Source organism: Perca fluviatilis, chromosome 2 (assembly GCF_010015445.1).
Source record: "Perca fluviatilis chromosome 2, GENO_Pfluv_1.0, whole genome shotgun sequence".
Lineage (NCBI taxonomy): Eukaryota > Metazoa > Chordata > Actinopteri > Perciformes > Percidae > Perca > Perca fluviatilis.
This window is the reverse complement of record NC_053113.1, coordinates 1,716,800-1,742,618: the sequence shown is the minus strand read 5'-3', so window position 1 is coordinate 1,742,618 and position 25,819 is coordinate 1,716,800. Positions and strand designations below refer to the sequence as shown.

The following is a 25,819-nucleotide window of genomic DNA, read 5'->3' as shown; positions in this document are numbered from 1 at the left end:
ACGGTGACTTTGCGCGGGTATGAGGTGCTGTGGGCTGCAGCAGCCATACCGGAGCTCAATCGAGCTCACAGCAAGCCGGGGTCTGTGGAGGAAGGCAGGCCAGGCGGCGAGCCAGCAACACAGGCAGCTGAACTCCGACACACAGTTTTACCAAGTTTGCAATTAGCCATCCATTTTCGTAAAACGGCCCATATTTGAGCTTTATATCGTTGATTTCTCGCATAAAAAAGTCTCAGAAGTGAACTTGGTAAGGAAACATTGCAGTGTCTGTAATATGAGATTCTGTCGCGTTTCTAATGTATGTGTATTGGAGATTCGCTCAACCTATCAGCACACGACCTCTAATGCGTGTGTACGGGGCTAAGGCTCAACCAAGCAGCGCGCAGCTCATCTAAATATTCATGACCATACCATATTTGGAAGAAAAGCTCTTGTTACAAATAGGGCCAAAACACAGGGATGCATAAGGGCCAATAAAATATCAACCAGGCCATTTTCAGCCCAACTAATGTTACATACCCCATTAGGAGACCATAAGGAACAGTGTGAAATACCCTATATAATCATTCTATCACCCCTTTAAAGCCACCCTTCTGCAAATATCTTTAGCATCCTGGCACTTTTCTAAAAAATACCATAGACAGTCAGATGATTCTATGACCTCCCTTCTGCTCCTGTTCCTCCAAACACAAAACACCAGCTTATCTCAGGAGACAGAAAGAGATACGGTTCAGACAGTGTTCTAGCCTTCTTCACCTTATCTGCTAAAAATAACAGTATGAGAGACTGAGGTCTTCTCAACAAGAAATAACTTCAGCCAGACCCAAGGTTCACAATTTCAGCTATTTCACTGGGAGTGGAAAGACCGGATTCTTCACCAAATGTAAGAATATCTTGTAGAATATTAAACAATCATTATTCCCAATAATGTTAAAATAAAATGTTCTGCCATTACACTAGGAAGGAAATGGAACAGTTTTCCAGCCGCTGCTTAAAGTTTGCCGACTGTTGTTTTAGTTGTGTGTGGATGTGAGGAAAAGGAGAGGAGACAGCAGCTCCTGAATATCTCTGCGTGCTTTGATTTGTACTGAACAGAATCCAGAGTGAGTCCAGCAGCCCCAGTGGACATCTGCTGGATTTCAGGACAAGAGAGGAATGGAGGAGGACAACCAGAACCAGGAGCAGCGGAGCAACAAGGTCCCCAGAAGACAAGCAGCAGACTGGGACTCTGATACCAGCCATGTTCAGGTCAGTGTTCAGGGGGGTATCGCACAAAAGTAGAATTTATAAATCCAGGATAACTGATGAAGCATATACGTTGTTAGGGAAACGTATGACAAGCTGCATGTCCCCTGCCCTTTGCCATAATGTGCAACGTAACACATGCATTACGCCTTATGGGCTCATAACTAAAAAATGCTGTCGTGCTTTTTGTCATTAGTTTTGCTTTCACTAACTTGGTAATCAGTGCCAGTAAGCCTACAGCTAAATGCAAGGTGTGTGGCACCAAGATAAATGATGGATCAACAACGTCAGACTTCATCAGGCATCTCCAAACGCACCTAAATAACACGCCAAGTTTCCTTCTCTACATATTTGCTCCCTCATAAATATGGACGTAGAACAGAAAGACACTGAAGACATTAGACTCTTAAAAACTAGAAATTATAAAGACAATTAAGTGATAAATATAATGCACACTGTAAACATGAATGTAACAGAGTATATTCATCAGTTATTTCCCCCCCCCCCAGCTAAATATGAGGTCAAAAACCATGGAGGTGTCCTCTTCCTGTTGTTACATGAAGGTACAGTAGTCTACACTATATAGTTACTGGTCCAGTGAACTAAGACTAGAATTTGGGAGGATTGTACTTACTACTTACTATTACTTGGATGTTCTTAAAAATGTACAATCCTCCCAAATTATACTCACTAAAGAATACAAAAAAAAAAATGAATCGACTAAAATAATTTAAGGTGCATTGGTATAGACATTTGGCAACTTTATCAGCCTTTTCTAATTATCTCAACAACTGCAGTAATATATTCATCAAACACCAAAAAGTCACTGTGGCAGGTGGATTTTTAAATCCACCTGCCACAGTGACTTTTTACCAGCCAGTTTTTTTTGCTCATAAAAGGTGAAAAACCGGACTTGCTGTGTCTCTATGATCCTATCCTGTCCTATTCATGGTAGCCTACTCGGGGACATTGTGCCGTCATCATGTGCTGTAGTAGGGGGGGCCCGCCTTGGTAATCATGCATAGGGGTCCGGTGTCCGGGGTCCTACGTGCACCACAACAACAGAAAAACACTGGTGAAAGTGGACCATAACACATGAAAAAACACACAAGGGCAGTCCCTCCAGGATCTCTTTATTTGAGATTGTTGCGGCCCAAAAATGCTTGATTTCGTGGGAGCTTTTATAAAAATTGCAATAAAGGTTGCAATTTCTTTTGTATAGTTCTTTAAAAATAAAAAGGAAACTTGTTTTGAGTAGAGCCCGACCGATATGGATTTTTGAGGGCCGATGCCGATATTAACTTGAAAAGAGCCGATTTATAAGCCGATATTTTGATTTTGAAAATAAACTGGATATTAGACCCGTTTCCTATAAACTGCACTTACACAACATTCAATAGCAAAATATCTGCCTGTTCTATGTATGTGGGCTGTATAAACTATTTTCCAGAAGGGATTATGTTAAAAAAAAGCCTTAGATTACAGTCTCAATGACTAAACAATTGCACATCAAAAGTATATATTTTTTAATGATCAAAAAACAGTCTGGTTTTAAACATTTAACACTTTTACTTACTTCCAGTTGAAACTGGTTTGATACTAAGTCAATATATTGAGATACTAAGTCGATACTTTGAGATGTTGAGTCAATTTATTGAGATTGTAAGTCAATATTTTAAATGTTCTCATTGGTTTGAGATTCTTAGCCAATATTCTGAGTTACTAAGTCAATATATTGAGATACTGAACCAATATTTTGAGATATTAAGTCAATATATTGAGATTATAAGTCAATATTTTACTTAGTTTATATTCTGAGATACGAAGTCAATATTTTGACCAGAGGTAGTGGTGACTTAAACTTGAACTTATACTATATCTAAAATTATTTTGTAGACATAACAATGGATTTTGCCACTAAATGTTGGTGTTAACTTTTTTCTTTTTTTTCTTTTTACAATTTCACAAATTTCTACCCAGCAGAGGATGATTTAGGGATCCTTTAGGTGTAGCTACTTTACAGTTGATTATTACCTGATATTTAATCCGCATATTTATTTGTTTCAAAAAGGAGCACAAAAAAAACGACATTATAGAACGGCAAAAACGACCACTGGATGGGAAAAGGGTATATTACAACAACTTTGAATGCAGCACGAGTATGGCGAGGCCAATTTCAAGTGAACGCAACATCTGTGTTTTTCCGACAACAGCAGCTGCACACTGTCATACGTTCCTCTCCAGTGAAATACAGACAGACACACTTTTACACCGTTTATCTGTCAGCATTTTAATAGTGTTTACTCTAGCTGCTAGCTAACGGTAGGCTAACGTTACTTGCTGCCAAGAGTAGCTAGTGTTTACTACCGTGATATGCGGCGATGTTTAGGTTGCCTCTAATGTCCGTTTTCGGAGCATCAGAGAGAAGCGCAGGCATTTCAGTGGCACCGAGATCTGTGTTGCTATTCGGTCCGGGAGATAACGGTCGTTAAGGCACCGGTGCCGTATTAGCACCGGGTCTCTCGTTTTATGTCAACGATGTGGCGAGGAGGTAACGTTAAGGCGGAGTTAGCAAGCTAACATTAGCTAACTAACACCGGCAGGTTCGCCATGCTTTCATGCTGCATTGCTTACAGAGAATGAGCTGAACAGCGGGCTGGGTCTAACGTTAGCGGGCTGGGTCTAACGTTAGCGGGCTGGGTCTAACGTGAGCGGCCCGCTGACCGGCTACCGCTGGGTCCGCTGCCCCGGATTGCGAAAAAAAAAAAGTATCTTTTCAAATCATAGACGTAATGAGTGGCACATAACGTGAGGTAACATGGCATTTTATTTTGTTTGAGTTTTAACTTGTCCAGTGGGGCAAGTACATTTCTCTTCCACTTGCCCTACAAAAAATCCAGTTGTCCCGGACGCGATATTTTTTTTCCCACTATGGCCTAAGACTAAGACTAAGACCCGCCCTTCAATAGCATTGACACACTACTATTGGCCAGGCGTCCTTGCTTACATGTTCTGGTCCTATCCCCTGACCAATCCCCTAACCCTAACCTTAAAGTGATGGTTCGGAGTAATTCACCCTAGGGTCCTTTGCACCATGACCTCGAGGCAAACACCCCCCCAGAAGCTTTTTTCACCTGGGTCGAACATTGGGAGAGTTAGCTAGAGTAGCGTTATCAGCTGAATAGCTTAGCGCAGGGGCTAATGGACCCACGTTTGTATCTTGTAAGTTACCCCACTAATAATGCCCGAAATGATACCGAGACATTACCTTATTTAATCATTAAATTAATAAATATTTTTGTTGTATCTCTTTTCGGTGTAGTAATTTGTAGACGGCCCTAAGCACTCGTCTAACTGCAGGTAGCAGCAGCAGCAACAGAGAGCTGAAGAGAGCAGGCAAGTGTTCATAAATTTCTGGTGTACTTACAAACTTTCCAATCCATCGTTTTATGAGAGCATAACCTATTTGTACTACTTGTAGACGTTTGGTATCATTTCGGGCATTATTAGTGGGGTAACTTACAAGATACAAACGTGGGTCCATTAGCCCTCGCGCGTTTAGCTATTCAGCTGATAACGCTAGGCTATAACTCTCCCATCATTTTCAAGAAAATTATTTGCAAAAATAGGAACCCTATGGTTGAGTTATTCAACCATCACTTTAACCACTCGAGGTGAAATGCCTAACCCCAACCAATCGAGCTGCTTCGTAGGGCGGGTCTTGGCGTGGCCATAGTGGGATTCATAATTTTGCTGCCGGGTGTAATGCTCTGCCACTGGCTTGGCTGATAACTTTCTTCTGTAGTGGATTTCTGGCGCTGTTGTCAACTGGGGAGTTGCAGACCTCCCTCTGGTGGGCAAACTATGCAACACTCATAACATGAGTGAAGCATGAGACTCTGTTTCTCATGTTTCATCGGCCGTTATAAACGCTGATGCCGATTTAAATGCAATTAGCTCATATCGGCCGATATATTGGTCGGGCTCTAATTTTAATATCGGTTTATTTATCACAAGTTGTATAATTATTGCGATATTCAACAACGTTACAGCATATATTGCATATTTTCCTCATATCGTGCTGCCCTAATAACTAGCAAGTCCAGGGTTTAAGAAGGTTGTTCAATAACTCTCTCTCTCTCTCTGTTTGTCTGTTGCTATAGAAACAGAGAGGAGGAGAGGGACCCAAACGTCACCACTGTCAACACTGTGACAAATCCTTCACAACATCTGGATATTTAAAGATTCATCAGAGAGTTCACACTGGAGAGAATCTACACAGCTGTGATCAATGTGGGGCAGCTTTCACACGACAGAGTAATCTAAAAAAACATCAACGTATTCATACTGAAGAAAAGCCTTACAGCTGTCATCAATGTGGTAAAACATTTTCTCAGAGTAGTAACCTTAAATCTCACCAGCGTGTTCACACTGGAGAGAAGCCATACTGGTGTGAACAATGTGGGGAAACCTTTTCTGAGAGTGGGGTCCTTAAAAGACATCAACGCATTCACACTGGAGATAAGCCGTACAGCTGTGATCAATGTGGTAAAACCTTTTCTCAGAGCGGTGCCCTTAAAACACATCAACGCATTCACACTGGAGAGAAGCCATATTGGTGTGAACAATGTGGGAAAATGTTTTCTCGGAGTAGTAACCTTAAAACACACCAGCTCATTCACACTGGAGAGAAGCCGTACTGGTGTGAACGATGTGGGAAAATGTTTTCTCGGAGTAGTCACCTTAAAAGACACCAGCTCATTCACACTGCCTCGTTGTGAACATGTTTCCAAGCCAAGCTGTTTCCTCCTGCCTCCTCCTCATGCCCTGATAGCTGTGTTGTTATTTTCTGATCTTCTCTCCACATTGAAGGCTGACCAGGGGCCTCCTTTACGCAAGAAAAAGTTGCGTGAAGCAGGGTGAAATTTGTCGTCGCAACATTCCTCGCAATAGTCGGTATTTATAAAGAATTTTGTTTCAGTTTTCTGCAACCTTTAGACCACACGTGTGATCGTGCGTAACGCTCCCAAGGTTTTGTAGACTGCGTTTTAGTGAACTCCGATGGTATGCCCGTTTTCCGAACCTAACCCAGTTTTTGTTTTCCTGAACCCAACAATCCCGTTCTTTCTAAACCGACCCAGAGCCGGTCGCAGTGCCCGGCGAGGGGCTGCCAGCATCCTCCCACACCGTGCAGCGGAGGAAATGCTCTTTTCCTCCGCTGCTCTCCCCTGCCTGTCTCCGTGAAATGCGCTGTTTGTTTGATGTGTGTGTGTGTGTGTGTGTTTCTCTGTGTCTGTGCGTCTTTATGTGTTCGTGTCTGATTGTAGGTGTCTGTGTGTGGGAATGTTGTCTATCTGCACCTGCTATTCCCACAAAAAGTTACCAAATTGTTACATTTCTAGCACTCTCACTTGTTTTGATTAAGTTCTAAGAAATAAGCACCAATAATGATCAAAATTCTTGTTTCTATTTTTTACCTCTCTAATAATTGAATGTCCTTGTTTTCTCACAAAAAACGAAAATTATCATATGATCATGAATGTGATCTCAAAGGGGTTTACAATATTATACTATTACTAAAGTCTTGAATTTAATATCACAAAATGTAACATTAATCCTTCTTTTAAGCTAACAGGAAGTTAAGTGACTGAATTGAGCTAATGCTAGCTTGTGTCAGGTTATGTATGTTTGTTTTATTTGAGTGATTATGAATATCTCAGTAAGATGCTGAAAATGATTTTTGTTATGTGTGTCACTGAACAGTTCCTCGCATCATTCCCCATAGACCCCCATGTGGAAAAATCCAGACTTTACATCAGAAATATATAAATGTTTACAGCCTGGTACAAAAAAACAGTTTTGGTCTATGAAGCTAATTTCACACTTCATAACAACTGTTTATATAACTCACCTGTTTAAATTGTATCAAGGCTTAAATCAGCAGACTGTCACTAGCTTCAAAATAAGATGTTTAACCCATGTATAATCATTTGTTTTATTAATTTGATCTGTCTTCTTCTTAAATAAACTGAATTGAACTTTGACATTTAGTTTCTTCTTATTTTACAGGTTTATTCTTTTTTATGACACTCCTATGACATCATACTTCAGTTTATCACAAACATGAAGGAAGGGTAAAAACTCATCTGAAAAGTAACTAGAAAATGCATTTCCTGCAGAAAATGCTTGTGAATGCTGAAAAGCTAAATTACTAAAGTTTAAATAGATTGCTGGCTTTAATGTGAAAGAAGGTGAAGCAGTAAGAATAGTTGGAAAAGTTGGAATATTATTAATTAGTTTCCATTTCTTTAACATGTTAAATAACACCAAACATGTATGATACTAAAGTGGAATATTTAAAGGTTTTCTGAAAAGCTGTCCCTACACTGAATTGCAGACTTCAATGTGAAGAAGAAGGTGAAGTTGTGCAAAACATTTGCAAAAGTGGAAACTGTCCTAATTAATATGAATGTCTTTAAAATATGAATAATACTAACGTATGAAATATCTGCGCCACTGAACTCTATCGATCTGCGCTCGTTGCTGAGCAACAGTCTGCTCCGTTAGTTGCTCCTCTGTAGTTCGGTGGGCTCGGTGAGATTCGGGGCTGAAGTTGTAACATTGTTGCATTTTTCATTTGGTTCGGTTTGCGTCACACTGCACTTTATCAAACGCAGCAAACAGTGGAAACACACGTCACGTGGTGGAAGCAGTCGCTTGTTGATTGGACAGAATATCAGAGGGAAACTCTCCGAAATAATGAAGCTCCACTACATTTCTACCGTGTTGGCTTTTCTGGTTCTGCTTTAGTGTTTCTAATATTTTAGAGGAAGGTGAACAATGGGAGCAGCTGACAGTGTTGGCTCTATCATTAAATGTCTTTAGTTGTGTTAAAGAGGAGTTGGAGCAGAGTGGCTGTTAAAACCTAGGCCACTGTTTGGAGGGAACTGGAATCTTACTGGAAGCTGACTCGCTAGAAAAAATTAATGCATTTTAATGCTGTAAATTGGAAAAAAAGACAGTTTCAGGCATTCACATTTGCTGGAGGAACTAATATTTCAGACTGAAGGCTTTAAAAATCTATCATTTTAATCATGTTGCACACCAGAATAAGACTTAGAAAATATATCATCTTTCAGAACCTTGAAGGCTCCATAATTTCACACTCTGAAATGTACACAGTGAGTACTTTTACTTTGAATACTTCTGCCGGTTTTCATTTCTTGGGCAACATTACAGATTAGCGTCGCCTGCTGTTATAGAGATGTATTACGTCTTGTCTCCTCTCGTCTTTTTGGTCTGTTCTGTGGCAGTTTTTTGGACCTCGGGGACGCGACTGATCATATCGACGGGGTTTTCTGTCAACGGTCGGCCGTCGGCTATATGTGTCCCGGCCCTAAGGCGCACTTAAAAGCCTTTAATTTTCTCAAAATGTAGTCCGGAGCGCCTTATATATGGGTTAATTGGTTGATCCATACTCTCAGGGCGCTCTGTCAATATGTTTCAGTATGAAAAACCAATAAAAACAATTTTATAATAATAAAATGTTTCAGTACGACTGGTAAACTACAAAGCCGCACCGCTTGCACACAGCTCCGTCTATTGATCTACGACTCCATATCACCGATGCTGTCAAAAAACAAGTGAAGCAAACTAATTCGGAGTTTGCCGTCATTCAGGGTGGATTAACTAAAGAACTCCAGCCGCTAGATATTGGCGTCAACAGGGCGTTCAAAGCTAGACTGCGAGCTGCGTGGGAGCAGTGGATGACAGAAGGTTAACACACGTTCACTGAGACGGGGAGACAGCGCCGGGCGACTTACGCCACTATCTGCCAACAGATCGTGGATGCCTGGGCTGATATATCAGTCTCAACTGTGTTGAGTTATGCACTAACGTTTGATTTAGTGGTAACAGACTGTTTCTTTTACTACGTGTTTACTGAATCAGGGAAAAGTTCCCCTCCACGTTTGGGAGAAGAGTGAGCAAGGCTGGGAGATATTGTTAATATGCACATTAACGTTTGAACAACGTTACCATGGGAGTGAACGGAGTTGTCAGAACGCTTAATAAAGTTTGACTTTATCTGACTGTTTAGTTGACATTCCCTTTAGCATCTAGTAACATAACGCAACCCCAGTCAAACGTTTGACTGTAGTATCTTCTATTCTATGCCTTATATCCGGTTACGCCCCTATATAGAAAACAGTTCTAAAATAGGCCGTTCATTGATTATTTGATGATTAAGACATGAACATGTGTCTTGTTTGCTCGCGCTCATCTTCTCTTCAGAAACAACCGTTCAAACACAAGCTAGGAGCTACGATCACTTTTTGGCAATTTTTGCTGCAGAATGACTCCTCAACAATATTTTACTTTGCAGTTTGAATTGAGGATTAAAAAGTATAAAATGTGTGTGAAGGGTGTGATTTGTGAAAAACATGGATGGGGGGTGTTAAGTTAACTGACTTGAACTTGACGTGAAAGTTTAAGCGGAGCGTTTGTTTTCTATCGTTATTTATTCCATACATGTGCACGGCTCTGTTCATCCGTCTCCATCATTACACACAAGTGAACTGGCATACATGCAGTATGAGAAACCGTAATACCTGAAATATAACAACCAACACTATTACCGTAATGTATTGATAAGAGAGTTATCCAAAAATGATATTTAACACACAGATACATATTTTGGGAGGAAAACAGTGTTACAATTTATGACACAAATAAATGGGTAAAAAACATTTTCTTCAGAGTTCTCCTCATAAAATTGAATGTGAAAAGTAACATATTCACAGCCTATGTATCATCTGTTCATTCTGTTGTTAGAGAGAGAGAGAGTGACAGAGATAGAGACACACACACAGAGCGAGAGAGAGAGAGAGAAGTGTGAACTTTTCATTTAATAATCTTCTTCTGACATGTTATATTCCCTGTTTGTATCTTCTGTGACTGAATGTGGTTTTAAATCTGTTGAGGTGTGTTCAGACTGAAAGCAAAGACACTGATGATGTCATACAAAGTCAGAAAATAGAAAGCAAACTGTTTCCAGAGGACACTTAAGAATAATGGAGCAGCAGGAAACACACCAGGGGCCTCATTTATAAAACCTGTTACGCAAGAAAAAGTTGCGTGAAGCAGGGTGAAATTTGTCGTCGCAACATTCCTCGCAATAGTCGGGATTTATAAAGAGTTTCCATGCGTAAAAATGTTCCCACTTTTCCGCAAACTTTTGACCACACGTGTGATCGTGCGTAATGCTCCCAAGGTTTTGTAGATTGCGTTTTAGTGCACTCCGATGGTATGCCCGTTTTCTGAACCTAACCCAGTTTTTGTTTTCCTGAACCCAACAATCCCGTTCTTGCTAAACCGACCCAGAGCCGGTCGCGGCGCCCGGCGAGGGGCTGCCAGCAACGGGGACAGGCAGGGGATCCTCTCACACCGCGCAGCGGAGGAAATGCTCTTTTCCTCCGCTGCTCTCCCCTGTCTCTCCCCGGGAAATGCGTTGTTTGTTTGATGTGTATCTGTGTGTGTGTGTGTGTGTGTGTGTGTGTGTGTGTGTCTGTGTCTGTGTGTCTTTATGTGGTCGTGTCTGATTGTAGGTGTCTGTGTGTGGGAATGTTGTCTTTCTGCACCTGCTATTCCCACACAGTTACCATACAAGTTACCAAATTGTCACATTTCAAGCACTTTCACCTGTTTTGCACCAATAATGATCCAAAATCTTGTTTCTATTTTTTACCTTTTTAATAATTTAATTTCCTTTCTCACAAAAAACGAAAATGATCACATGATCATAAATGTGATCTCACAGGGGTAAATGGCAAATATGAACAATAAATGATGTATATCATTGGTAATTGAGCTAAATCTGTTAAGTATTAAGGCTGTGTAACAACAATATGAACACCACACAAGGGTTACAGCTTCCAAACAGGATTTTGTTTTGATGTTCTACCTCAGTTAGGAGCACATCCCTCTCACAATCACTGAATCGTGTTTTTTCCCCATTTTTCCGTTTCGTGATTGGTGATCGAGGGCTCCTTTCAAGGCTGGAATATTCATTGATTGATTAACATGGACCTTATTAGGACAAATATGGGACGACCTTGGGAGGAGCGTGAGGCTCAGAATAGAATCTACGCACAGTTTTATAAATGAGGCCCCAGGTCAGATAGTAAACAGCTGATTTATTCATCTGACTTGTAAAATAACATCAATGATTAGATTGTTTAAATGTCTGGCAATGTGGAACAACTCAATGCAAAATGAATGAAATAAAACAAGGCCACATGCTGATTATTTGTGACTTGATTTGATGGATTTATTCTTCCTGTTGTGTCTGTGTTTAAACTCCTAATTAAAAGGTAAAGTTTCCATCCACTAAAAGTTCTGTTGTGGCCGCTGACAGACTCCGATTATTATTCTAAGTGTCTGACAACATTATGAAAGGATCCCTACAGAGATAGAGCTTTTAGTTAAAGAGTAAGATCCTTTTAGTTTAACATGAAACAGCCCCGAAATCACCATCACCAAACTCCACCAGACTCCATGTAAATAATCAGGACTTTTAGCGTGTATAGAGCCAGCATATCTCCACCAGACTCCATGTAAATAATCAGGACTTTTAGCGTGTATAGAGCCAGCATATCTCCACCAGACTCCATGTAAATAATCAGGACTTTTAGAGTTTATAGAGCCAGTATATCTCCACCAGACTCCATGTAAATAATCAGGACTTTTAGCGTGTATAGAGCCAGCATATCTCCACCAGACTCCATGTTAATAATCAGGACTTTTAGAGTTTATAGAGCCAGTATATTTCCATCAGACTCCATGTAAATAATCAGGACTTTTAGCGTGTATAGAGCCAGCATATTTCCATCAGACTCCATGTAAATAATCAGGACTTTTAGTGTGTATAGAGCCAGCATATTTCCATCAGACTCCATGTAAATAATCAGGACTTTTAGCGTGTATAGAGCCAGCATATCTCCACATGTAAATGGGTGAATTAAGGGTTTATTTCAACCAAACAAGAGTGGTGATTGTTGTTGGAACATTTGGTATCTATTTATTCTCTATGTTTTATAATATTTAATAATCATGAAATTGTTTTTAAATTTTAAACATAGACAGTATAAGAATGGTTTTAAGAAGACAGAGCGCCACGTAAACACACACACACACACACACACACACACACACACACACACACACACACACACACACACACACACACACACACACACACTCAGGTGAATGGGACAGTCTACCAGAAAGGTATATTTCCACTTCTAAAAATCATGGAAGGAAAAAGATTTTTTTTTTTTATCCGAACATTAAGCCATATGAAGGACATGTTAAGCTATGAGAAACGGATATCGTGCCATCTCAGCAAGTCTCTATGCCTGAATAAAAGACATTTTTCACCCCCTAAAATGTCAGGCCCTGTCACAGATACATTTCTAAATGTTAGAAAGGTTTCCTTATGACTTTCTTTGATACAAATAGCATTTTCTTATTGATCACATGTCCCTGATTGTATCTGACATGGTTTTGTAACTCATATAAGAAACATGTGACTTTGTGGTTAATTTCAGTGGATGGTAAGCACAGAATAACCACCAGCTACTCATACGATTGTAAAAAATCTTCCTTTACATCCCACATTTTTACAAATATGCAATAGTGGAGATATACCCCCGCCTTCATGTACACATTTAAAGAGATTAATTCATGAATAATTTCTTAAATAGTCCATTTTTATATCATAATGGGATGTGTAATAGAACTGATCGTGACGTGACAGGACTGACTCTATGGATTTTGTTGATGCAGGAAAATCTATGTTTCATGTTCTTTAATTAAGTTTTAGTAAGTATTCCTATTTGGAATTATTATTATTTGAATGTACATGTTATGAGACTAACATGCTCATGTTCAGCCAATATAATAGCGCCAAAGGCGGAACTAATGTGCGACGCAACGTTCTACACGGGTAAATTAGAGCTGCGCACCCAAACACTAGCCTAGAGCATTCAGTGGTTGACTTGACCCATTAGTCTCCAGTGGTAACGTCAGTGTAACTCACCGCAGATATAACTTTATTAGATAGCACTATGCAGCTGCCTGTACAGATGTCGGACTTCTTCAGGCTCCAACACTGAAAGCGTTGGAAGAACATCAGGAGGACGCTGGTAGCAAATGCTAACCTAGCTAGCTACACTGTTAGCATCTCAGCAGCTGTTCCGTCCACTTGAAGGCATCATTGAGTCCTACGATAGTCTAACGTTAAACAGACTAACGTTACATACAGTCTACGATACCACAGATATCAACTAACGTGAACAGTTATTTAGCGTGCAGCGTGTGGTGGTGCTCGGTGAATGAGACAGCAACTCCTCTTGGAGAGAGCAGAGGCGCTCCGAGTTCTCCTGTTGGTAAGATCAACCATTTCATCTCGGAAGGGACTTGTTGTTGTTGTTGTTGTTGTTGTTGTTGTTGTTGTTGTTGTTGCTGCTGCTCATAACCGGGTTCCTTTTGTTCCTCACACTGAGAATGCAATCAAGTTTGGAAATGTCTGCTCTCGATATGTTTAGAAACTTAATCATATCTAAACAAACTCAACGAAGCAGAAGCGAATATCCAAATGTCAGTCTCGTTGCTAGGACTACACAATGCTGGGATGTTAACCACGGGACTTCATCCATCTTGGCTGTTGCATCGCGATAATAAATCCATTTGAGTAAAGTAATCAACAGGCTATCTGCCCGTGTTAAGTAGGGAGGGATGGTTAGGAAACGAAATGTAATGCATGCCCCTCCGTTTTTTCTTCTTCTAATAGTTGTCATGAAACGAGGAAGGGACATAGCGTCCTTTTTAGCCCCAGGAAACCAAAAAGTGAAAAGAAACAAATGAAGGTGTTGAGGAGCAGGAAGAGGGAGAGCCAGAGGAGTCTGGGGAGGTTGGAGAGAGGGCATGTGATGAAAGGGAGGGCTCTGACACAGAGAGGGAGATTCAGAGGGTGAGGAGGATGAAGAAGAGGGTGAGGAGGAAGAAAACCTACAGGGACAGAGAGAGGAACAGCCAGAGGGACAGCAAGTGGATCCATGTGGATCAAGTACTGCCCCATCAGGTCTGGGATAAAGAAGGTTCTTACTATTTGCAAAGCAGTGCAATTACAATGTAATGGTAGGCCTGCTGGGTGTCCTTAAAATGCTGCTTTCTGCTGTTAATTCTTATTTGTGTCAATATGGCTCGGTTTCTTTCTTTTTTTAAAGTAAATACTTGGCCTACATTTTGAAATACATGCAGATATACAGTACATGCATAAGTAAATACATGTTGTAGTTGTGCTCAAGTTTACTGTCCATCTTTGTACAGATATCAGCAAGTTCAAGAATGATGTAGCAGTACAGCCCAACTTGAATATATTCCCAACCACATTGATGGGAACAAACTGGTCTAGTCTTCATCCATGGCTCCAGTATTCTGTCATGATGGACTCTACATATTGCTATGTAGACATTTTCTGAAAGTTCTCATCCCTTAAACCAGATATTTAACAGGGCTTGACATTAACTTTTTGAGGCACTTGTCCTTCGGACAAGTACATTTACGTTTCACTTGTCCATGCATAAAAGTCACTTGTCCGGGTAAAGATTCATCATTTTATAAAAATGTTTTGCTAATGAAGAATTTGAACAAACCGTTGAAAGCATCCAAACACTATCAACATTAATACAATTCTGTTGAAACAGTAGAAAACAAACCAAGGCCCCACCAATAGATTTCCCATTCAACAAGAAAAAAGGATCTCCAGACTCCATAATACAAAGTAATATGTTGCACGCCGGTGTGCAGAAGTTAATATATTGAGATTCTAAGTCAATATTTTATAGTTTGTCATTACTTTCAGATTCCTAGTCAATATTCTAAGTTACTTAGTCAATATATTGAGATACTAAGTCGATACTTTGAGATATTGAGTCAATATATTGAGATTGTAAGTTATTGGTTTGAGATTCTTTGTCAATATTCTGAGTTAGTAAGTCAATATATTGAGATACTAAGTCAATATTTTGAGTTAAATCAATATATTGAGATACTGAACCAATATAGTGAGATATTAAGTCAATATATTGAGATACTAAGTCAATATTTTGAGATAAGTCAATATATTTAGATATTAAGTCAATATTTTGAGATAAATCAATATATTGAGATACTGAACAAATATAGTGAGATATTAAGTCAATATTGAGATACTAAGTCAATATTTTGAGATAAATTTATATATTGAGATACTAAGCCAATATATTGAGATTCTAAGTCAATATTTGACATTTTCTCATTACTTTGAGATTCTTAGTTTATATTCTGAGATAAAAAGTCAATATTTTGACCAGAGGTTGTGGTGACTTGAACTTCTACTATATCTAAACTAATTTTGTAGACATAACAATGGATTTTGCCACTAAATGTTGGTGTTAACTTTTTTTTATACAATTTCAGAAAATTTCTACCCGGCAGAGGCTGATTTACCGAAAGGATCCTTTTAGAAAGGTGTAGCTACTTTACAGTTGATTATTACCTGATATTTAATCTGCATATTTTTATTATTTTTTTTCAAAAAGGAGCAAAAAAAACGACATTATAGAACGGCTTGTTTATTGCTAAGGCAAAATTAAATGATTCATTAAAAATGTAACAACAATAACTTATAACAATAACTTATTTCACCAGTAAGTTCCTGTTAAATGACAAAAACAACCACTGGATAGGAAAAGGGTATTTTACAACAACTTTGAATGCAGCACGACGCTGGCGGGGCGAATTTCAAGACATCTGCAACATCTGTGTTTTTCCGACAACAGCAGTTGCACACTGTCATATGTTCCTCTCCAGTGAAATACAGACACACTTTTACACCGTTTAGCTGTCAGCATTTTGACTGTTTACTCCAGCTGCTAGTTAACGGTAGGCTAACGTTACTTGCTGTTGAGTGTAGTGTTAACTAGCGTAACATGCGGCGATGTTTAGGTTGCCCCTAACGTCCGTTTTCGGAGCATCCGAGAGAAGCGCAGGCATTTCAGTGGGCACCGCGTTGCTATTCGATCCGGTAGATAACAGTGGTTAAGGCACCGGCACCGGGTCTCTCCTTTTCTGTCAACGATGTGGCGAGGAGGTAACGTTAAGGCGGAGTTAGCAAGCTAACGTTAGCTAACTAACACCGGCAGGTTCACAGTGCTTTCATGCTGCATTGCTTACAGAGAACGAGCTGAACAGGGGGCTGGGTCTAACGTTAGCGGTCCGCTGACCGGGATTGGGGGGGAAAGAAATTATCGTTTCAAATCAGTAACATAGACGTAATGAGTGGCACATGACGTGAACTAACATGGCATTTTAGTTTGTTTGAGTTTTAACTTGTCCAGTGGGACAAGTCAATTTCTCTTCCACTTGCCCTACAAAAAATCCACTTGTCCCGGACAAGCGGACAAGCCTTAATGTAGAGCCCTGTTTAAGTCTGTAAACTGTGTGAAAGGTGTAAACTGCAGGCTAGTAAAAGTTCTGTTTTTGGTCCACTTCCTGTGTTTGGGTCGGATCGCGTTCCCACCTGAACCGGGACCCCCGTTTTCAAGCGGACCAGAGTTCTGGTGTTTGATCTGCACCGAGTTCAGATTGAGGACAGTAAAGTTGTTAGTGTAAGTTAGCACACCTAAACAACGGAGTCTGAGTGAGACAGGAAGACAGCTGTCTACGAGATGACGTCATCTTCGGCCTTCTGTAGAAGTGGTGAACTTACAGCTCGCAGCACTTTAATCACATATAGTGGGGAGCTTTGGACTGATATCTAGTGTCGGCAAAATCACTTTTTATTGAGTTTTTTTTCCTGAAATGCTCTGAGTGAATTTAATTTAAAGAAATGTTGACCTTTTATTGTGTGGTTGTTTAGATTTATTCACAGTTTAATATAATGCTGTTTTCTCCAAACTACTCCGAGTTCATTGTGTAGCGAGGAAGGAAATGGAACAGTTTTCCAGCCGCTGCTTTGAGTTTGCCGACTGTTGTTTTAGTTGTGTGTGGATGTGAGGAAAAGGAGAGGAGACAGCAGCTCCTGAATATCTCTGCGTGCTTTGATTTGTACTGAACAGAATCCAGAGTGAGTCCAGCAGCCCCAGTGGACATCTGCTGGATTTCAGGACAAGAGAAGAATGGAGGAGGACAACCAGAACCAGGAGCAGCGGAGCAACAAGGTCCCCAGAAGACCAGCAGCAGACTGGGACTCTGATACCAGCCATGTTCAGGTCAGTGTTCAGGGGTGTATCACACAAAAGTAGACTTTATAAATCCAGGATAACTGATGAAGTGAGGCTTGACATAGACTAATCTGTGCACCCTGGCTTGGTGCGTTTCACGAAGACCAAGTCAGGCTGAGGAGGAGAGACCAGGCTGAGGAGGAGAGACTAGGTCGAGTCAGGCAGAGGAGGAGAGACTAGGTTGATATAATAAAAGAAGAGTGAGCAGCAGCTCTCTTTCTCTTCATTCTTCTCATCCTCAGCACCTGCTCATTAATGTTATGGCTGCCATACACAAACATTTTGAAATAAAAGCGAAAATGTTTACTTCCTCCATAACCTCCCTAACTTTACACATTTTAAAAGGTAATGTGAACAGCCAAACAAAAAATCTGATCTGAGCAAAATATCAGAATTAGGCATTAAGACTTTGGCTACTGAACGTAGGCCGCATTTTTTCAAATACGCTGCACTTTACCCGCATAAATTGCCGATTTCCGCGCAAAATATGCGTGGCTTGCATGAATTCATAATCCCTGCATTTTTTTTGCAAAAATGTCACATAATATATCTTAACAGAAAGTTGAAAAATGTTGCGTTTACTTCACACAAGAGTAGCCATTTTCCCCTGTTGCCATGGGAACGTTATGAAGTGACGTAATTAAGCGACGTGAACATCGAGTGTGTTGGGGAATCACTTTTTTTCTCTTTTTCATCAAACCGCAGTGTTTGCAAGTTCCTGCAATTTTTGCAAGTTCCCGCAATTTCATTGCATAAAAATCCCGCATATTCCATTGCATTTTAAAAAACAAAACGTGCCGCATAATCAAGGATTTTTGCCCGCAACAGTCACAAAAAAACTCCGCATTTTTCTGGAAGGACTGCTAATTATCTCAACAACTGCAGTAATATATTCATCAAACTTCCAACAACAATATGAACTTAACTATATAGTAACTTATAACTTATCTGCCTCTGCTTTTGTGAAACCGAGTCAAGGTTAAATTCATCCAGGATAACTGGAATATCCCGGCTTAATCCCTTATTCTGGTTATGTGCAATAGCCCCCTGGACACAACAACTACTCTAAAGTAACAGAGGGCTATTTCACAAAACCTAGATAGTGGATTAGACAAACTTTTTTTTTTTCTTTTTTACGTTATTGAGTATAGAGCTTTCTGAACTGTCTGTGGAATAGATCAACGGAGAGGAGAGAAAGCAGAGTGGCCAAAAAGGACAGCTAAACGCAGTAAAGACTCTCACACTGAGCTGAAATGGAAACACTGTGCTAAGATTAAGCCCATGTTTTCACCCATCTTCCCAAACTGTTGCCTGTTATGTAGATAGATTCTCAGCCAGTTCAGAACAACCCCCATACAATTTAGTATGGGGGTTGTTTACCGTTCAAGTTTACTGATTCATCTGTCAGGATTTATTGCTTCTTTCGGAGGCTCGACTTTTCAAGTCTGGTTCCTGAACGGTTTAGAATAGTTTGTTCCTTTGTTCTGACACATCAACGATCGGTCTCACACATGCACTTACTCAGACATTCTGGGATAGGAGAAAAAACACTTTGGCTTGTTTGCATTTCTGTAAACCAATCACAATCGTCTTGGGCTGCGCTAAGCTCCGGACGCAACGACTTTGGCTCTGCAAAATATTCTCAGGAAGGAACTTGTTTAGGTGGAACATTTTCACCCCGATAGAAGAAACGCCATCTGCATGTTGACAGACAGCAGCTCAGCTTTAACACGCACACGCACACACACACACACACACACACACACACACACACACACACAAACAAACAAACAAACAAACAAACAAACAAACAAACAAACAAACAAACAAACAAACAAACAAACAAACAAACAAACAAACAAACACTGATATCGGGTGATGACTCAGAAATGATGTTGGGAGACCTCAAAGATGACGACCAGTCCGATGATTACAAATCAAGTGCAGCTTTATTTAAACAGTGAACAAACTTTCATGACACTGGGACAACCATGAGCATACAGACACGTCTGCCCAAGGATGAACCACATGTACATCATAGTGAATACCTTTTAAACTCTTTTTGTGCTTACACAGCATGAGACATCTATTTCAGTGCACAAGTTTTACTCTCAAACTACACCTTTTATGGCTGATGTTCCTAATAGATTCTCACATTCCTGGCTCCAATTCCTCTGTGTGAAAGTTGTACCCAAACTCATAATAGATTCACACATTCTAAGCTAGGCTTCACTATGAGACCATATCATCTTAAACTGACTGTTCTCTAGAAACTCCTTAGAATAGATAAGATACATTCAAACATTTGCATGCACACATACCAAACCTATCAATCCTCCCTTTTTTTATCATGGTTGAGATTCAGTCTAACATGCAATATACTGTGATAGGAAATGATCTTAGCATATGGAATACACATTAAATACATTTCAAATGATGATTATATAAGAATATATTAGTTACAGAGTACATAAAATGATAACAATGCTTAATCATGGCAGAGGCGAAAACCTGGTGGCTGTTTCTTTACCAGGACAAAATTCCTCTGCGATCCCCTCATCGAATTGCTGCCAGCCGAATCTTTGGGGCGACCACATTATTCTTTGTCATGATAGCATGGTTCTAAACTTATCCCTCATCGTTTCCTACATGATTTTAACTCTTGTTACATTGAATTTCTCATCTTTCAATCCACCTGTCCCATGGACCCTCATCATCACTTGATGTGGAAGTATCATACAATGAAGAAGACGCAGACCTGTGTCTCCGTCGATGAGCTGATTGGAAATGCTCATGATTAACATTTGGAAAAAAAAACATTTCCAGAGTTACAAAACTCCGTTGTTGGAATTAATTTTACTAACACTTGAGGCTTTCCTAAAATTACCCCACCAGTAGGTGACTTGTATTCAACAGTCATTCTTACTTCTCCGAAATCAATACAAGTAATATTAATACTATTTATGTAAAATGCCCTTGTCGCATTTGTTCTTAAAGGAAGTAATATACATTGCGTTTTTGCGTTTTTGTCATTGAGTGGAGTGATGTCATCCTTATGTCCAACACCCCCCCTCTTTAAACCTCATCTGTTTAACATTACTGTATAAACTAGACAGATGCTTAGCAATAACATGACACTCAGCAATCTACTATCTAAAATAAACCCATGCATATTTTAGTCAATACCAATTTCCCAATGCATTAAAATTTGGACCGATATTGCAATTATTCAACTCAAATAACCATTCCAACTACTTGAAATTGTAAACATTTTGAAATATGAAAATTGTCTTAAACTCTTCAGATTTTACCTCTTTTACTCAATAAGCCAAAATCGTAATCACTATTAAAAATTCAATGAATTGCATAGCTCCGCTCTGGAATCAGTATAAGTTGTTTTACCCTCTAACAGTTACAGTAACACCACTTTTCAGCTTATGCAGACTAGTGACCTTCACGTCAGATTTCTAAACCTCTATGTATGTTACAAAAGCTAATAATTTTGATACTCAGTTGGCTGTGATGAACTGATTTCCATTTAACATATGTAGCACTAATCTTGGACGAAGCTGTCACTGGAAAATTCAATACAAATTTGACAGAATGAATATCACCAGGTACAGACAAAATGTCATTTTTCACTACCAATTTGCTTAATATCGAGACATCTCTTAACCCTTCATATAGGTGTGTTTACCTATGTGTTTACCTATGTAATAACCTTATTTCAAAATAATTACTTCTTTAGAGTATGTGTGTCTCCAAAATGTGTACTTGTCAGTGCAGTACCTCCTCAGCGTCGCTGGGTCAGAGCAAAATCCAGTCTCTCACTCCCCCCCTCCTTTTCTCAGTCCATCTGCAGGCTGTTCATCTGTTCTCCCTTTAGACAGAGTCTATTGATACGTGATGGAGACCTCAGGGTCATCTCCACCCTGGCCTCTTGCATTGTCACATTCCTGCTTTTCAGTCTCGGCACTGAACTGCAACTCCAGTTCATCTGTTGAATGTTTCACCAAAGTACTTTTCGAACATGAGTGACATTACTTCCTTAATGTCAGTCGCTGATCATACCTCAAACCGTCTGGGTGTCAATTTCCACCATGGGCAGTTGAAAATCTGCGGCCTCTCCCTCTCAGCTCGTTCTGTAACACCAGTTGTGTTTCTGGTGCAGGTGTCTAATGAAGGGGGCCCATGTTGCCCACTGAATGGAATAGAATACTGAGCCCAGGATTCATGATCCCGGTTCAGCTTTTTACTGGTCCTGCAGCTTGGGGAAGTGAGACGGCCCGCTCTGACACATCGAGGCCCTGAATAAACACAAAACGCAACTCCTCCAGAACGATTATTTGTACTTTACTCATTGTAGTTCTCTTGATTCTCTTTCTACGTTGTAACCTATGACATTGATTCAAAATGTTGCAACAAAAATATCACCTAAGTAAAAAAAAAAACCATAATAAAAAAATATGTACTTAAAGTATTAAAAGTAACAATGCAGGAAAGTCAACCAACTAAGTAACTAAGCAGATAATCATTTCAACTGGACTTGTAAGCCTATATACTAACTAAAACCCAATTTTGATTATTTGTTTTACACAATCCTTAATTTGTCTTAACGATGATATGTCAGATCACAATAACCTCGGAAAGCATTTGACAAAACTCTGGTACCGTCTTTTTAGTTTTTGAAATCAAAATGAGTCATTCCTGAAAATTACATAATTTGTCTTTTTTGTATCTAAGTTTTAGTGCTTGGCAGTAGCAGTTAGCAGTTTTACTATTCTTTATCTAAATGTTTACCCTACTTAGATTGTATCCCAAATACTTCAGTATGATCTCTGTTCCAACAAAAGTAACTAATAGGAACTGCATTATCCTAACTCAAAAGTCATACATTTAGCTCTCTCTAGTCGATAAAGCTGTTAAATTATGTAATTCTTCTTAAACTCAAATCTTATTTATACTCATTCTCAATGGTTTCACAGCAACATCACCATTCTTAGTTTTCATAAAATAACCTCCAAACCAGGTCAATCTGCTGTTTCATCAGAATTGGATTAAGTCACTCTGTGTCTTCACAGAAATCAGATTTATTCGTTCTGTTTCCCACCTTCACAAATGTCACCCATTACTTTGGCACAACGACGTGACAGCGGGGAACCATAGCAAAATTCAGAACCCTATACAATGATCAAATTTAGAATCATTTTATTCAAAGTAAAATCATTTTAGATTCCTCACTACTCAAAACAAGTGGTCAAACTCCTTTAGGATGGCCAAGGTGATGTCCTGGAACCCAACATCTTAGTCCTCTCGTCTCTAATTGTCAATGGAGGTAGAGGCTGGAATTTTTTCTTCCAGGATGATCAGTCACTAGTATCAAGGTTCCAGACACAAATCACACATGCCAGCTGTTAATCTCTTGTTTTTTTTCTTCCTCTTTTTTGTCTTTCTTCTCAGGCCTGAGCCTTGTTTATCCTACTTTTATCCTCAACTTTTTCCCAATTTTTGCGTATACTTCAAAAGTAAGTATAGTGAAGGCTTCCAAATTGGAAGGAAATTTTGAATTCTTATGCCATTTCTCTAGGTGTTTTATGACATTTTTCTCTCTGTTTTTTTTTTTATTTGTCAACATAACTTTAATTTATACATTTAATAGATCTCAATCACATAGTTTCATAGTCGAGCAACCGCCACTTTTACAAACGGAACACTTTATTTGAGCTGCACTCAAGTCTAAGTCTTAAAATGAAGTCTTTCTCAGTGCAGGCTGCAATGACATTACCACACACACAAAGTCGACATCATTTCAGCTTGAAACAGCTTTCAACACTAAATTATCTTAATTCATTCATTCACTCAGTTCCTAGAAGCATGCTTTTCCGCTGTTTCCTTTTTCTTATATTACTTTTTCCTAAATTTTTGCTACCTTTGAGGTGTAGATTTCAATGAGAGGTTACTTCGGACATAGATTTGTCAACCTATGAATCGATTGGTAACTTACCATTGAATTTTATTCTACAAACTCCCAGCTTCCTGGAACGTCTCCGTTCCTGGTGCGGACCCGAAAATTCACCTAGTGACTTCCCAGGATTTAGCGGCCCATTCTAAAAATCGTCTCCTTGGGGGCTTTAATTCCCCATTAACGGCGTAATCCTTATTTCCTTATCCCTTTTGTTTCATTTATTTCCTTTTTTTCATTTATTTATTTATTTTTCATTTCTTTGTAATGTTAAAGCTTGACAAGATAATTTACTATGATTTTGACCCATTTTTAAATTGCACATACACAAAACATATAAAGCAAACCAGGACAAAAACACGTAAAGCAACACAAGACAAAAACTCACAACAAATACGCAGCACTTGATTCGAAACTGGAGTGGATAATGGTCAGTTTTGAATTGTTTACCGGCTATGTCCCCAATCAAAAAACTCCCAACTTCCTCTTTTACTCCTGTGTAACTAAGCTAAACATGCACCCGAACTCCCCCTGTCTTCGTCTCCAACTGTCTACAGGGCACTCCAAAATAACTAGCTTTGAACCCGTCAAAACTTCACTTACGCCTTATGCGTCACAATCGGTCATCACATTCATTTCGACTCTGTGTACTGAACCTCATCCCAAACGAAGCACCAATCACACAGAGAAGTCCGCACCAAAATCACGCATTAATCAATGTCACCCACCATGGGACATCGGTAATAGTTGGGCCACAAACACACCAGGGCTTCTTTCATCCCTATCTGAATCACAAGAAAATAACAGATACGTTTCTGTCCCTCAACGCTTCACCATACGTTGGTCTTATCACTGTCAGCAAAAAGCGACCCGAATCTTCAAACAACCTCACTTACAATCTATCTAATCGTGTTGGCCAACACTTTGTCACAGGTTAGATTTGATTATGGCAACAGCTTCAACAATTCAAACACCATGCAAGCATTTTAGAATTTCACTCATTAATTTTAGCGTAACCCAATTAATAATTCCACAGCCAAATCATGTCTCCCTCATTTCAATTCCCGTACCCGGTTCTTTAACAGATATGCAACAAAAGGGAGCAAATTCCATTCAACAAGAATAGACATTTACTCACCTTTCGCTGAATCTGCACATGTTCAGTGACGCCAAATGATATCGGGTGATGACTCAGAAATGATGTTGGGAGACCTCAAAGATGACGACCAGTCCGATGATTACAAATCAAGTGCAGCTTTATTTAAACAGTGAACAAACTTTCATGACACTGGGACAACCATGAGCATACAGACACGTCTGCCCAAGGATGAACCACATGTACATCATAGTGAATACCTTTTAAACTCTTTTTGTGCTTACACAGCATGAGACATCTATTTCAGTGCACAAGTTTTACTCTCAAACTACACCTTTTATGGCCGATGTTCCTAATGGATTCTCACATTCCTGGCTCCAATTCCTCTGTGTGAAAGTTGTACCCAAACTCATAATAGATTCACACATTCTAAGCTAGGCTTCACTATGAGACCATATCATCTTAAACTGACTGGTCTCTAGAAACTCCTTAGAATAGATAAGATACATTCAAACATTTGCATGCACACATACCAAACCTATCACACACAGGTAAGATGGAGTGAAGATACTCTAGGATAAATAGGTTTGAAATAATTTTTACAACTGGAATTAATTTTTTTTGTTATTACAAAGGGAAAGTACCAAAAAAAAGGTACCGTTGGGTACCAGAACCAAATTTCAGGTTTTGCTACTGGCACCGGTAAAAATGTGAACGGTACCCAACCCTAGCCACATGTAATATAAAATGAAAGAACCAACCAGGCCTGCCTTCTTGAACGATCAAAACATTGTTCTAAACTTTCCATTTTCAGCATGTAGCTTGCTAGCTCATAGTTTTGTTTTTGTTTTCCGAAATGAACTGAGTTTTGCAAAGCGAGGAACATCTGGCAATTTTCTGGTTGATTGAGGCTACTGTGAATGTAGCTTGTAGATCCAGTTAATGAATTTTGTGGCTTACATTTTAATAGTTATTTCAGTTGTAATGCAGGAGATACTTCACACTCTGAAGTCCTATGGATTGGTCACCTCATCAGCCCTTGCATTTTCTCCATTCAAACAGAAAATTTGAATATAGTAAAACACTATAATTATAAACACTATAAACACTATAATTCACTTCCACCTCGCATTAGTTCTTCTAACCCTTGTATCATTATCTCTGCATGTTTCCCCCTTGGGTCTACCAAAG

The 25,819-nt window shown here is 39.5% G+C and overlaps 1 protein-coding gene across 5 annotated transcripts in view; it reads left to right on the top strand.

Moving 5' to 3' along the window:
- Positions 1-25,819, top strand: part of LOC120571354 (chromobox protein homolog 1-like) — a 91,570-nt gene that overhangs the window by 64,948 nt on the left and 803 nt on the right. For 3 of the 5 annotated variants that reach the window (XM_039820261.1, XM_039820267.1, XM_039820283.1), the window contains exons 2-3: positions 1,096-1,248; positions 17,406-17,558. In XM_039820261.1, the coding sequence (XP_039676195.1) occupies positions 17,466-17,558 (93 nt within the window). In that variant the 5' untranslated portion in view covers positions 1,096-1,248; positions 17,406-17,465. Of the gene's footprint in view, positions 1-1,095; positions 1,249-13,255; positions 13,692-17,405; positions 17,559-25,819 lie in introns of those variants that run through there. The other 2 variants (XM_039820274.1, XM_039820293.1) reach the window with 2 other exon arrangements.